General features: G+C 46.6%; 1 protein-coding gene across 1 annotated transcript in view; it reads left to right on the top strand.

Annotated features, from left to right (window-relative positions):
- nfkb1 (nuclear factor of kappa light polypeptide gene enhancer in B-cells 1) overlaps positions 1 to 14,015 on the top strand; it is a 30,146-nt gene extending 16,131 nt beyond the window's left edge. The window contains exons 6-24 of the mRNA XM_082509267.1: positions 3,504 to 3,655; positions 3,733 to 3,896; positions 3,982 to 4,140; positions 6,432 to 6,536; positions 7,322 to 7,413; positions 7,498 to 7,636; positions 8,022 to 8,153; positions 8,256 to 8,375; positions 8,759 to 8,920; positions 9,149 to 9,290; positions 9,379 to 9,493; positions 9,575 to 9,776; positions 10,291 to 10,460; positions 11,609 to 11,711; positions 11,875 to 12,020; positions 12,098 to 12,167; positions 12,309 to 12,472; positions 12,602 to 12,728; positions 12,813 to 14,015. Of these exons, the coding sequence (XP_082365393.1) occupies positions 3,504 to 3,655; positions 3,733 to 3,896; positions 3,982 to 4,140; positions 6,432 to 6,536; positions 7,322 to 7,413; positions 7,498 to 7,636; positions 8,022 to 8,153; positions 8,256 to 8,375; positions 8,759 to 8,920; positions 9,149 to 9,290; positions 9,379 to 9,493; positions 9,575 to 9,776; positions 10,291 to 10,460; positions 11,609 to 11,711; positions 11,875 to 12,020; positions 12,098 to 12,167; positions 12,309 to 12,472; positions 12,602 to 12,728; positions 12,813 to 12,907 (2,559 nt within the window). The 3' untranslated portion in view covers positions 12,908 to 14,015. The remainder of the gene's footprint in view (positions 1 to 3,503; positions 3,656 to 3,732; positions 3,897 to 3,981; positions 4,141 to 6,431; positions 6,537 to 7,321; positions 7,414 to 7,497; positions 7,637 to 8,021; positions 8,154 to 8,255; positions 8,376 to 8,758; positions 8,921 to 9,148; positions 9,291 to 9,378; positions 9,494 to 9,574; positions 9,777 to 10,290; positions 10,461 to 11,608; positions 11,712 to 11,874; positions 12,021 to 12,097; positions 12,168 to 12,308; positions 12,473 to 12,601; positions 12,729 to 12,812) is intronic.
- The last annotated feature ends 43 nt before the right edge of the window (positions 14,016 to 14,058 follow it).

Below are 14,058 nucleotides of genomic sequence, written 5' to 3'. Positions count from 1 at the left end.
TGGATAGGTTCCCTCTTCATAACGATTCTCTCATCCCAACCAGTTGCAGCAGATGGCCCCGTCCCTCCCTGAGCCTGGTTCTGCGGGAGGTTTCTTCCTGTTAAAAGGGAGTTTTTCCTTCCCACTGCCGCCAAAGTGCTTGCTCATAGGGGGTCATATGATTGTTGGGTTTTTCTCTGTATGTATTATTGTAGGGTCTACCTTACAATATAAAGCCCCTTGAGGCAACTGTTGTGATTTGGCGCTGTATAAATAAAATCAAATTGAACTGAGTGGGTGAGTTGGGGCGTGGCTACGTTGATTGACAGAAGCCAGATGGATAGATACTGAGGAAGTATTTAGTATTTAGTATTTATTTATTTATTGTCATTGTCAAGAACAATGAAATTGCGTTTGGGGCTTCCATACAACCCAAAAAAAGAAGAAAATAATAAATACCCCTTAAAACCCAAGTGTACATATTTAACCCAGTGTGACTCCAATGCAATAAGACAATCCTTAGCAATAATGTTCGTAGAAATTCAGACAAAGACCTGAGAAACATGACAAAATACAACAATGCAACCCATTCAATATTATTGTACTGTGAGATATGATATCAGATATGATAGTTATCTATTTAAGAAAGAGGGGGGGGGGGGGGGGGGCAGGAGGGGGAAGAGAATAAAGATATGATGCACCAATGCAGGCCAGTTCATTGCTATTAAGAAGTTGGATATGGTTATTGTCCGTGAGAGGGGGGCAGAGAGTTCAGGAGCCTCACAGCCTGTGGATACAGGCTGTTGGCCAGTCTGGATGTTCTGGCAGCAGGATGATGAATAAAAATGGTGCCATCCACAGTAAACAGGCGCATAGTGAGGGCCTTTTACTGCCAGAGATGCAGAACATTTACACTTGTGATGGCTCCACCCCTATATTTATTTGGAATTTCTATTTATAAAAGACTCGACTAGAGGAGATGAGGTTTCAGGTGAGTACATAATAAATAATTATCTCTTCCCCCGGCATTCACAAGCTTAAATCTCGACCTTCACAAGAGACAGAGGTTAAACTAAATCAAACCAACTCCTCCTAATACGCCTGCTCCAATGAGTGAAATCAAGCGCTCCCAATGACATTTAATATGTAAAATAACCAAGCCCTTTGTCTCAGTGTGGTCCAATATGGGGTCACCAGGAAGTGTAGGTCCTGTGTTTAATATTTGGTCCTCCAAAGGGGACTGGACCCAGCCCTGCAACAACCTGGGAGGCAGCTGAAACTGGCTAACTGGTTGTATCAGCTGACCTTTCAAAATAAGAGAGAGCAAATTGTCCATCATTAGATGTTTAAATGTAAAAATCAGTGCTTAGATAAACATGAGTGCTCAGGTTTCATTATGGGAATTGGCATTGCACATACTGCCCTCCTCTCTGCAGTTTAGCTTCATCGGGAGCAGTGAAGGCTGATCACTGAGCGCTTCTCTGCAAACTCCACTTGGCTGCTTCACCGTACTGGGAACGTCAGAGACCTCAGGTACTTAGTGTGAGCGTGTTTGAACCAGGAAACCATCAGACAGCAATGCTCGCTGTGTTTCTAGGAACTGGGTTTGTCTGCCAGAGCGCTTCGAGTGGCCCACAGCACCGGGAAGAGGAAGTGGGCTAGTGTTTATTTACTGCTGCAACGTTCCTGCAGGCAAATGTCTGCAGCAACATCATTTGTACATGCACACGTGTGTGCACGGTAGAAACGGGAACAGATTTCCTTTCCGCAAACTCAGTTTACCTCAGAGTGCAATTAGATAGAGAGATAACTTTTAATTTTGGGTGTGGAGAAACCTCAACGACAAAGTGAAGGAAATCATAACGAGAGAAAAAGCTACAAGTTGAAGTTTTACTTCCTCTGAAGGAATCTTACAGATTGTTTGGTTTTGGTTTGGCAGATTAAGAAATGCACTCTCGGTTTTTGTAGTTCTGGAACAGGAACAGTTATCTGGATTCAGGCTTGAATGTCTTAAATGTGACTTTGAAAAGGATCCTGACCTGATCACAGATAAAGTTTTTTTTATCAGAGATAAAATGTTTCGTAGCTCATTCAAAGTTTAGCTGCTTTCACACTGTACGAAATCTCCACTGATGTGTGCGCTGTGCTCAGACTGAACGAGCTTTCAGCCACGCCTCTAATGACTCGGCAGTATTCTCAGGTATCGATCAGCTCCAGCTGGCAGTGCGATGCCTTCACATGTGTCTATAGGTTTCTATAAGTTACTATGTTGCTGTTGAATTGGGTGCAGCAGCTCTTTGGAACAGAAGGATGCACACTCGTTAAAAGTGTGCAGGGTTTTTTTTTTTAAATTTCACTGGAAATATGGTTATTGCAGGTTTCCTTGAAAAGCTGTGAAATAATTGGAAGGCTGTGCCCCCCCCCGTACAGTTGGGACTGACTCACTTTTGCAGTCTGAATTGGACTTTAGAAGAAATGCAGGTTTTACTTCAGGGAAAACTTCAGTTATATTTCTCTAACCTCGTCTCTTCGGTATAAATATAGATATAAATGAGGCATTAATGAGCACCTGTGTGTTTCACAGCTGAAACTCATAAGCTTCAGACTCGTTTTTATTTTACAGAATCTGTTTAATGTAATCACCTGATAGAGATCAGCGCGCTTTCATGTTTCTGTCTGATGTTCGGACAGGGGATGAAAACACGTCTTTGCGAGATCCGTTAAAAAGGAGGTGAGGCGGCATGAAACTGCGTCCGCTGAAGTTTGGCTGGTATCGTGAGTCATCCGTACCAGGAGAAAGTTTTTTCTGAACCGCAGCAGAGAAGCGCCGAGGGCAGAAAAATCCAAAGTGCCCTGAATCTGTCACCGTGAGTCATCTCTGGATCTCCGAATGACTTCTCTAAAACCACATCCATCCAGTCTGACCTCTCCCTCATTTGACAGACTCTAACAATCCACACCGAGCGTCCTTCAGCACAGCCACTGTTTAAGGTTCAGCAGAAGCACATTTCCTCTCAGACTCAGTGTGTTGGCGATAAGCTGGTCTCCTGATTTGAAGACCAAAACATGGCAAAGATTATTTTCATGCATCAGCGACAGATGACAGATGAAGTTCCCTCTGTGATCCAGAACTTTGCAGGATTCAGAAAAACTCTTAAACTTGATCTGATCGGCATTATTTCTCCATTTCACAGCCAGGAGCCACATTCAGATGTGATTTATAAGAATATTAGAATATCAGAGCTGGAAGGCGAGTCTGGGATTGAATTGTAGGTTCATCAGCTGATCCCACGTGCCGATATAAGCCTGGAAAGTTTACCCATAATGCACTTTTTGAAGTTTTCTCCAGTGGATTATGGAGATCAGATCATCCAGGGTCCCATCAGTGGTGTCTGCTGCTCTGCCTCACAGACATTAAACTGATGCTCACAGCAGGTTATAGTGAGCCTGGTTTAGTCTTAACACTGTGAGTCTTGGAGTAAAGTTGCAGATATTTATGGTGGTTATCTGTGCGTGTGTTTCAGATCTGTAACTACCAGGGTCAGGCCCGGGTGGTGGTCCAGCTGGTGACGGCGCTGACCCCCGTCCCTCACCTGCACGCTCACAGTCTGGTGGGAAAACAGTGCGATAAAGGAATCTGCATTGCTGACCTGCAGTCCAAAGACTCCACCATCAGGTCTGCATCTCTCTCACACACACACGCAGTGAAGCCTGTAAAACGATCGTATGTGACGCTCAGTTTATTTCTCATAGCTTCCCGAACCTGGGGATCCTCCACGTGACGAAGAAGAACGTGGCAAAGACTCTGGAGGAGCGGATGATCGAGGCCTTCAAGCTGGGATACAACTGCGGGGTCTCCATCCACCCCGACATCGACAGTGTTCAGGGGGAGGTCAGAGTCCCTCGAGAAATCACAGGTGAGTGAGACACATAACAAAGTTTAAATTCGGGATGTTTTATCTGTTTCATCGTTGACTCTCGCCCTCCTCTCTCTGTCTTCAGAGCACCACCTCAGTGTGATCAGAAATGCTGCCTCTTCTCAGGCCAAAGAGATGGACCTCAGCGTGGTTCGGCTCATGTTCACGGCGTTCCTCCCCGACAGCGACGGCGGCTTCTCCAGGCGGCTCGAGCCCGTGGTGTCCGAGCCGATCTACGACAGCAGTGAGTCCAGGCATTTCTAATCTTCTCCCTCCAGCAGGAAGGTTTGCAGGTCCGTCCACGATGCGTTTAGGGCTCGGAGGAAAGTGTAACTTTGACTGTTTTTATCTCGTGAGATCTGCTTTGAAGGTACCGCCTGAGTCTTTGAACCACATGAAAGATGTTTCGTTTTCGCTTCAGTCCCATTTTGTGCTTGCTTGCGGTGTCGCTCTCAGTCTCATTTTTTCCACCTGCAGCTCGAACTAAAACCTGAGCAAACTTTACAGATGTGCGAGATAAGATTCTGGTTGCTGCACTTTGTCCCTGAGGTAGTGACAGTCTGTGTAATGCTACAACGGGGATTTATTGAAGAGCGACTCACAGAGAAACGGTTTGTGTGGCGGGACTTTTTACACGTGTACTTAAAGATGAGGAGATGAAGATTATTAAGGTTTGCAGAGGCAGTTTGCTGCCATTTCCTGTACTTCTCTTTAGTGTTGGATCTGTTTCACATTACTGAAATGTCCGACTGAATGACCGATGATTATTGCGAGTCTGACAGACCTGAAACAACCTGGATGTAATGCAGTTGGTTGCCCACAGAATTCTTTCCCTTGACTTTAATAAATGCCTGCAGCCTCACCAGGCATGCAATAAAAAAAGAGTGAGGTTTGGTCATAATGCTCCAAGTTCTGCAAATCCTGCAGGTCAGCTGTTCCACATCTCGGCTGTACAAACATCAGACTTACCTGCTAAGTTATTGCTAATGCTAATGCTAATAAGGTTGTGTTGATTATTGAAATGATAAAGCTGCTCATAAATTAGTGCTCTTTGGGGCACAGGTGTAGACCACCTGGTTGAGTCCTTGTCCATAAAAGCCAAAACTAAAAAAAATGAATCCATTATTTGGAGCTTGTCCTCAAAACTTTCCCGTTTCCTTTCATCAGCTCTAATCTTGTCATTGTAACCTGACCGTGTGTTTGTCAAAGTGAACAACCCTTCAACCGGTCGGAGCACACACCTGCAGGTGTCACCGACAAATTGAATTAAAGCCCACAGAGAAACGTGTTAGATGTGCAGACCGAGCTGCACACGGACTCGACGCCTACTTCAGTTTGCTCCGATCAGTTTTAAGAAAAATGAAAACGGGTTTTAAAGTGAAGCTTTGAGTCTTGGTCTGCGCTGAGAGATGATCATGTGTGAAGTTTTGTGTTGGACCGTAGATTCGATGGATCATTGGTTCCTACATACTGAACCTCAGCTCCAGGCCCCATGTTTCGGTCTGAAGTGTTGAAAGTATATGAAGTTTGTCATTTATATGTGTTGGATTTGTGGTTTGAAAATGTTAAATGTAGAGAAACAGCTGAATAAAGCGACTGGTCGGAATCGGAGGATCGCTCTGGACTGAAGATCGGCGCTTGCGTCTCGTCAGGCCGCTCGGTTTCGTGTCCCTCTTCCTGCTGAAGCTGCTTCGCTCTCTGTGCTGCACTTCCTCTCAGAGGACTGAACTCGACTCCGAGTTCATCGTTTCAGCCCCGCTCTGCACTTTCATTTTACCGGCAGGAAACATTTCACACACTTTTCTCTTCTCGATTCGCCAGTTTTCACTCTTTTACTTTTGGTTTTTGGACTTATCATTTTTTTAATTGCTAGACTTTCCTTTACCAGTTGCAGTAGACCCGCAGCGTTCAGGGTTCAGGCCAGCTTCAGTGTAATAGTAGTGAGCAGGAGTGGATCACCTGTTACAGCTACAGCGTGCCAGCGTTTGCTGTGCATCTGCAAGCTGCTTTGAAACCCACCTCCACCTCAGCTCCTTTTCATCCAGTTTCCACTTCCTGCTTTCTGTATGAATCCTGCTGTCCTCTCCTCTCACAAACCTGTCCACAGTCATGGACGTACCTAAACTACCAGGCCCCGTCCTGGCCGTGATTGCAAACTTCACAACTTCCTGTTGACTTTGTCTAGGGGAAGCGGCGCGTCTGTGATCTATTTTAGCATCTGTGGACACGTGCTCAGTGCCTCTATTTGATCTTACAGTGTGCTGTGGTTTGAAGACCTCAGCCTGTCCAGCACAGACAGGAACCCGTTCACAGCCCCTGTAACTTTGTGTTACAATTACACTTAAAACCCCCTCATGGTGTCTTTTCTGGCCCTGATCTCGAACACAAACCTTTGAGTGATGTAAAAGTGTGGTTACTTTACCTTAGAGTGATGGTGCAAAAAAAAAAACCCCTCCCCTTTGAAGATGCGTAGCTCTTGAGGAAGCCTCGGGTAGGTAGATCTCTGACAGCAACTGTTTCTCTTTTCGCCCTCAGAGGCTCCGAACGCCTCCAACCTGAAGATCGTGAGGATGGATCGGACCGCCGGCTGCGTGACCGGAGGAGAGGAGGTCTACCTGCTCTGCGACAAAGTCCAGAAAGGTGAGCTTTCCGAGCAGAGCTGTTTTCTGTTTGACATATATAAGGTCAGGTGCGGGACGCTCATATTAAACATGGACGCAATTTAAAATAATGAGGTCAGAAGAAGCACAAAGGGGGAGGAGCTAAAACACGGCATGCAGAGCTGCTCCAGTAAACAGCTGGAAATGAGCACGGCTGTTTGGAAGGCTGGTTCTGGTTTTTAAAGCACCTCGGAGCAAACATGCATGCAGGTTATTTTAAGGGCTGCTAAAAAGTCTCTCAAGTAGTGATTTTTTTCTTTTTCACTTTATTTGATGATGTTTCCGTGCAGTTGAGTGTAAGTGAGGTGAATCTGAGCAGTTTTTCCTGGTTGGAGCTGTGTCAGTGCTGTTGGAGGAAGTCCTGCTTCAGGGAATTCCCCTCCAACGTACAAATCCCACAGGAGGAAGAGTTGGATTCGGGCTGCCGCCTGCTCCGCTTCCAAGGTTTCTCTGAGAGAACCGATGTGCTCTGAGATCACGGTGGTCTGGCCTCCAGCAGCGGGGCAATGTTATTAATTATCAGTAGCCTGGTCCGGATCTCGTTATGTTGATGATTCTCCATGACGTACACTGCACAAAAGGTGAAAACCAGGATTACCCCTGAGGTTATCACAGGCCTCTGATTTAGCACGATCAAGATCTGAGAGCTGATTTTAAGCCACGTGAACAAAGGTTGATCTTTATGCAGTGCATCTGAGCTAGAGATGCTCCCAAGGCCTGAAAGCGAACTATGAAACCATGGTGACCTGATGTTTGCGTTTGCAGATGACATCCAGGTTCGGTTCTATGAGGAGGATGACTCGGGTCTCACCTGGGAGGCTCTGGGAGACTTCTCCCCCACAGACGTCCACAGACAGGTGAGCATTCCTGCATTCGGAGCTGCTACTTTGACCTGCAGGTGTTGGGAGTGTCATTAACCGTGCCCGTTACTGCGCCGACAGTTCGCCATTGTATTTAAGACGCCGAAGTATCGAGACCAGAACCTGCAGAAACCGACGTCTGTGTTCGTCCAGCTGAAGAGGAAGTCCGACAACGAGACCAGCGAGCCTAAACCCTTCACCTACCACCCCCAGATCTTAGGTAAGTCACATGACCCCGGTCTTCCTCTGGAGTTGGCCAGATATGAATCAACTCAGGTAATGCGTTACCTGCAGGTTCCTAATACTCCTCTCAGGCCTTTATCTCTTCTTCTTCCCCCACAGCCTGATTTTACTTTCACTTTCAACAAAAAGAAAATTAATAAAACTCCAAATTATTTAAAAAAAAACACTGGAACGATTACAAGCAAATCAGCTGGAAACAATAATAAATAGCAGCGGAAAATTTCAATATTTATATTAATGTTTTTAGTATCTGTGTCCCAACACTGCCCCCTGCTGTTTGATCATCATGATTGATTTATTAATGATTTTAAATGTGGGATGCCACAGAGGTTAGCATGGCATGAACACGTGTGTGTTTTTAGACAAAGAGGAGGTGCAGAGGAAGAGGCAGAAGACTTTACCCAACTTCCAGGACTTCAGTGGTCATGGAGGAGGAGGTCTATACAGAGGAGGAGGAGGAGGTCCGGCTGCTGGAGGAGGACCTGGATCCACAGGTAGAGTCTGTGTTCTGGTCTGCTCTGCGGTTTAACACATACCTGAGGGTGACGTTATGTGATGTCATCATTAATCTCTGTGTTTGGGTGGATTTCCCTCAGGATACCCAGGATACCAGGGCTTCACTACCTACAACTATGGAGGAGGAGGTGGAGGAGGAGGAGGTTTCTCCACAGGGTACTCAGCGGGTCTGGGAGGAGGTGGAGGAGGGATCAAACACGGTGAGGAGCTACGATGAAGTTGTAGAGCCATTCAAAGTAATTTAGGAGCTGGAAGAGGTTGAAATAATCTATGATAATCTATAATACAAATAAAGTAACAGATTTAGGAGCGTGACCTTTTAACCTTTAACCTAGTTAGGAGGAAGAAATAAATCATGACTCAGTAATCTCGGATAAAAGCCAAGAAAAGTTTTGGAAGTCATTAATATTATTATTGATATTATGTGAAATTTAGGTGACGTCTAAGACAATCTAGTTATAAACCAGATTATAAAATCTCCATTTATGAGAAAATTCCATCTCTGAGATTATAAATCTGTAAATTTATGTGGAAAAACTTGAAAATCATCTGAGAAAACACAACAAACGCCGTTTGTTTAAAGCCTCTCAGAGCGGCGCCGCAGACAACGACGGTGACGACAACGACCCGGACGACGACTCGCCATCAGGAGCCGTGCTGCGAGCTCTAGCCCGGCCCGAACCCGTGGAGGTCAGCGAGAGGAGCGAGGAGGGAGGGGTCAGTGTGGAGCCTGAAGCAGAGAGAGGTAAGTTATTCTAAATTTGGTGGAAGAGTTTGTTTTTCCCGCCTCGGTGTTAGACCTGACGCTGCTGCTTTCTGGTGACACCGGGGATTATTTCCTGCGTGGCGCTCCCGGGTCCACTCAAAGATGCTCAGATCACACTGACGGCATCAGAAAGCTCAGGATAAATTCAGTTTTTACGAAGCGTTCAGGCGTTCCACACATCCGATCAAGTCTTTCTTTCTCTTTCAGAGTTCGACGCCAAGGAGCAGCTGGATCAGGTGATCAGCAGACTGCTGGAGGCCATCTTTCAGTACTCGGTTACGGCTGACTCGGCGTACCTGCTGGCTCCACAGCGCTCCCTGATGGCCGCGCAGGATGTAAACGGAGACACGTCAGTAAACGCATCGTGATGATCAGATGTGCGCACATTAAAAGGTTTTATTCGGCCGTGTAGTGACGCCTCCTTTTTCTCTTCTCAGCGGGCTCCATTTGGCTGTTCTCCACAACCAGCAGGAGGCGCTGAAGAGTCTGACGCAGGTGGTGTTTGCCCTGCCCGGAGAGGAGGTGCTCAACATGAGGAACCGCCTGTACCAGGTATGGAGCTCGTCGTCTCCAGCCTTACAGAGCCGAAAGCTTCAGGTCACGGAGCTAAAGCACCCTCCCTCTGTTCCCCAGACTCCTTTGCACCTGGCCGTTATCACGCAGCAGAAGGAGGCAGTGGAAGCGCTGCTGCTGGCTGGCGCCGACCCGACGCTGACGGATCGTCACGGCAACACAGTGCTGCACCTGGCAGCTCAGCATGAGGGAGAAGGAATGATCCAGTTTTTACTGCAACACAGAGAGCTGAGAGAGCTGCTGGACCAAACCAACACAGCAGGTACACACACACACACACACACACACACACACACACACACACACACACACACACACACACAGAAAAACACATTTTTTTCTTGTATTATAGGTGAAATGAGTCTTGGTGAGTTTTCAGGTTTAACAGACAAAGACACGGGCACGTCACAGAGAGCCTGATCAACTGTACACTTCCTATTATCCTTGAAAACTTCCCAGAGTTACTGAATGGAAATATCCTGAATAGCTTCACAGTCGAGTCCATTAATCATAAACGTCACCAAATGTGCGGCTCCAGCAGGGTTTTGTCTTTGTGGAGTTCGTGTTGTTTGATGAAGGTCGGTGTCATCGATCTGCGAGTTAGCACGACTACTTGAATCTGTAAAATCAGAAAGTCGAGGTAACAGCGACTGTTTTTGTAAGATTCCTGTTTTTGTCAAAGAGACAGTGCGGGGGTGTCGTTTTATGCAATGCTGTGTCAGACGTTATCGTTACTGTCATCTCATTTGAAAACCTATCGGTAAACATGTTTGCAGGTCTGTGTGCGATCCACCTGGCGGTTCTGGCCAACCAGCTGTTTTCTCTCAGGGAGCTGCTGGAGGGCGGGGCCAACGCAGAGGTCCAGGAACGCAGCTGTGGCCGAACGGCCCTCCATCTCGCCACAGAGACTGACAACGTATCGCTGGCGGGCTGCCTGCTGCTGGAGGTACGCCTGGGTTATTGGGCAGACTGGGAGCTAACAACCAATCAGAGCAGAGACCTTTGCTGAGGCTTTGCTGGCTCAGCATCAGAGCTGCAGCAAATCATTATCTCGTTAATAAAGTGGTTACACATTCATATAGATGCACAACTGTGAGAAAGAATTTTCATACAGGTGATGCACAGGTGAAACTAAACGTTTAATGTCGTCAGCATACAAAAGCATCAAAACTTTCATCTGTAAAGATTTTAAATTCTATTATAATTATGAAGTTTATTAGTTCAGCAGTGTGACGGTGCTTCAGAATAACACAATAAAAAAGTCACACAGGCGGTAGAAAGAAACCCATAAATTCCGATCAATTACAAATCACTGATCGCAGAGACATGCAGGACTCGAGTGCAACATAAATTATGACATACAGTCAGTCTAAAATATGGGATGGTTCGGTAGTTACACATAAATTACATGAAATGTTCTGGAAGATAGAGCACTGAGCATCGTCAGCATGCACGAGCGCTCAAAACTCTCAGTATAACTTAACCTACACAATAAACACACCCACACAATTTAAAACAAGATAAAATACAAACGAGATCCTAATGTGTCTTTAAAAGTGACTTTAAAAGATACTGACAAAGAAATCTGGAGTTCTTCAGCCAGGAACCACAACCTCCCCTAACAGCAATGATTAGGAGTGGTAACTGTTGATTGGACAGTCCACTAAAGCTAAAGTTATTACATATTTTTCTGATATCTAAAGCTGTCCGTTTAGCTTCATAGGCTTACGTGGGTCCAGCTGACTGGGGAGTGTAAGCAAACCCTTTGTAGCCTCGTCTCCAACTCCTCAGAGTGGACAGCGAGGCCTTCCTAAGTCAGCCAGGAGATACAGTCTCTCCAGAGTGTCTCAGTTGGACATGCCTTTAACACCTGAACTGATCAGGTGGTCAAACAGTCCTAAATAAGTTTTTTAATGTTATTAAGAAGAAGATGCTGATGTTCTCTCTCTCCTTGATTTGACTTTAACTGATGAAGGATCAGATGACCGATGGAGTGTATGGTGGGCGTCTCAGTGCTGAGGAATCTTTGTGTGATGTAACTTCACCTTTGAGTTGCCTTTGCATGAAGTGCTGTTTGTGTGTTTCTGCCATCAGGGAAACGCCAAGGTGGACTGCTGCACTTTTAATGGCTCCACCCCCCTCCACATCGCTGCGGGTCGAGGCTCTGTCAAGCTCACGGCTCTCCTCATGGCTGCAGGTAGATTTTTATTAAAGCTCAGAGTTCTTTTGTTCACCAGGAGCTCATTTACTAGCATCCACCTGAGGCCCCATCGTTTCTTACGGCTTCCTTTCTGAAGAGGACGAAGCCTGTGAGACGTCCCGATCTCGTGTTTAATAAGTTCGTATTTGGGTCTTTTCAGGTGCAGACCCACAGAAGGAGAACTTTGAGCCACTGTTCTTCAGGGAGGAGGATGAGGAGGAGAGCTGTGAAAAGGAGAGCGAGGAGGAGGAAGATGAAGGTTACATCCCAGGGACAACTCCCTTCAACATGGCTGCCACCCCTCAGGTACACGTAGCTTCTGAGCCTCTGGTGGACCTCACGACACGAAGCAGGTTAATGAACCCGCAGGTGTGTGTTTGCAGGTTTGGGATCTTCTGAACGGCAAAGAATACAAACCAAAAACACCTCAAACGGCCTTCGTCCCTCCTCAAGGTGAGCTCCTCCCCACACGTGGACACTTTATTACCCTGTGATTGACCACCGTGTTAGACGTGGTTCATTGTTTCATAACCACGAAATACAAAATCATGACATCGGCGCATCGGTTTGCTGATGACATGTTTGCGTGTGTAGGCGACCTGGCGAGCCTGGACACAGAGGTGAAGCAGGCGCTGTGTGGCACTCTGGAGAGTGAAGGATGCTGGGAGAATCTGGCTCACAGTCTGGGTCTCGGGATCCTTAACACGGCCTTCAGGCTGAGCCCCTCCCCCGCTAAAACCCTGCTGGACAGCTATGAGGTAACGCACACACACAAAACACGATCTCACACACTCCGACACACACTCCAGCATCTGAATGTTCTCAGAAACCTGGGAAACGCCCCCTCGAGGATTTTGTGGATAAACTGCTTCCCGTCTCTCCTGCAGGTTTCCGGTGGAACGATCAGGGAGCTGCTGGCTGCTCTGAGGTCAGTCGGCGAGTGCAGAGCACTGAGCGTCCTGGAGGAGGCGCTGCACGAGAGCGAGGAAGCGCCGGCCACCAGCGCAATGAGTGGTGAGCATGCGCACATAACGTGCACGTAACACCGACTGCCAAGTCAAATGACCACGAGTCACTGAGCTGCGTTTGTGTTCGCAGGCGAGCTTCTGTGCGCTCGGGTTCAGGAACTGAAAGTGGACACTCGAATCGACAGCGGGGTCTGCGACAGTGGGGTGGAGCTTTCCACGGCGTAATGATCTGATCGGTCCACCTCCAGCTGAGTCCATCCATCCACCCGTCGTCCCTCGACTCGCTCTGGACCGAGTGCGACGCTCGTCCTCGTGATGGGTTCAGGGCTGAAAGTTTCTCTGAGCTTTTTAAACCAGTTTGTAGAAAAAAAAGGGTCAAAAGAAAACTTGATTGTAGCGCGTGAAAACAGTCAAACTCAACTTTTACTTTTTTTTTTTTTTTTGGCCACGACACTCCAGCAAAGACGGGGAGCAGCTTCTGTTCCCGAGGAGCCAATAAAGGAAAAACATACCAAAAATCCCCCCCGCCTTGGTAAGCTGACGTCTCCTCCTGAGGCGCGCTCTGTTTTCTGTGGATTCGATGGTAAAGTTGTGGATTTGGGGGGTTTTCTGTTCACTTCAACCGCTGAACGCTTCGCACAGTTTGTTCTTTCTGCAGCCGCCAGCAGAGAAAAGGTGCTACGAAACTGAAACGATTGTAAAGGATCAGATGTTCTGTAATCTGTTACTCGTCTGGTGTTAATCAGAGGGCAGAAACGCGCTGTGATGACACCTCAGATTAAAGAGAGGTTTACCACAATGGTGATGAAACTGGCCTCTCATGGGTTGATAACTTTAATCCACCTGCCACAGCTATTGTACGATGTGAGGATCTTAATCTTATTTTTCCTGTTGGTTTACAGCTACAGTTTACTCGCATAGGTGTTCCTAATAAAGTGGTCGCTTTGGGCAGCATGAGCAGACTCTTCACGGACAGATTATCACGCGTGTTTTATTCAGACACCCCCCCGACATCTGAAACTCTCCTCCTGGCGCTTTTTTTAAAGTATTATTTACTCTCTAAAATTTCAATGACGATATGTTTTCCTCTCGTGACGTCATCATGAACTGAACCTGGTTTTTATTTCGTGATTTTATTCTGTGGCACGAGTGCTGAGGGGAAACTCAGAGAAACGAAATGTAAGGCATTGTGGGAAAGGTAGTCCAGAGCTGTGGGTAGCTGCTGTTCCTGTTTCTGTAATCCAGCAGATGATATTTATGTTCCTGCCCTGCACTGTACAGTCAAACATGAGCTTTTAACCTTTTTTTTTTAAATAAAATCTGATTGTTTTTTTAAAATAAATATTCAAATTGTGATTTATTTCCACTCACCTCAC

This window comes from Aulonocara stuartgranti, assembly GCF_965226115.1.
Source record: "Aulonocara stuartgranti genome assembly, chromosome: 2".
Classification (NCBI taxonomy): domain Eukaryota; kingdom Metazoa; phylum Chordata; class Actinopteri; order Cichliformes; family Cichlidae; genus Aulonocara; species Aulonocara stuartgranti.
This window is presented reverse-complemented; position numbering and strand designations above follow the sequence as displayed.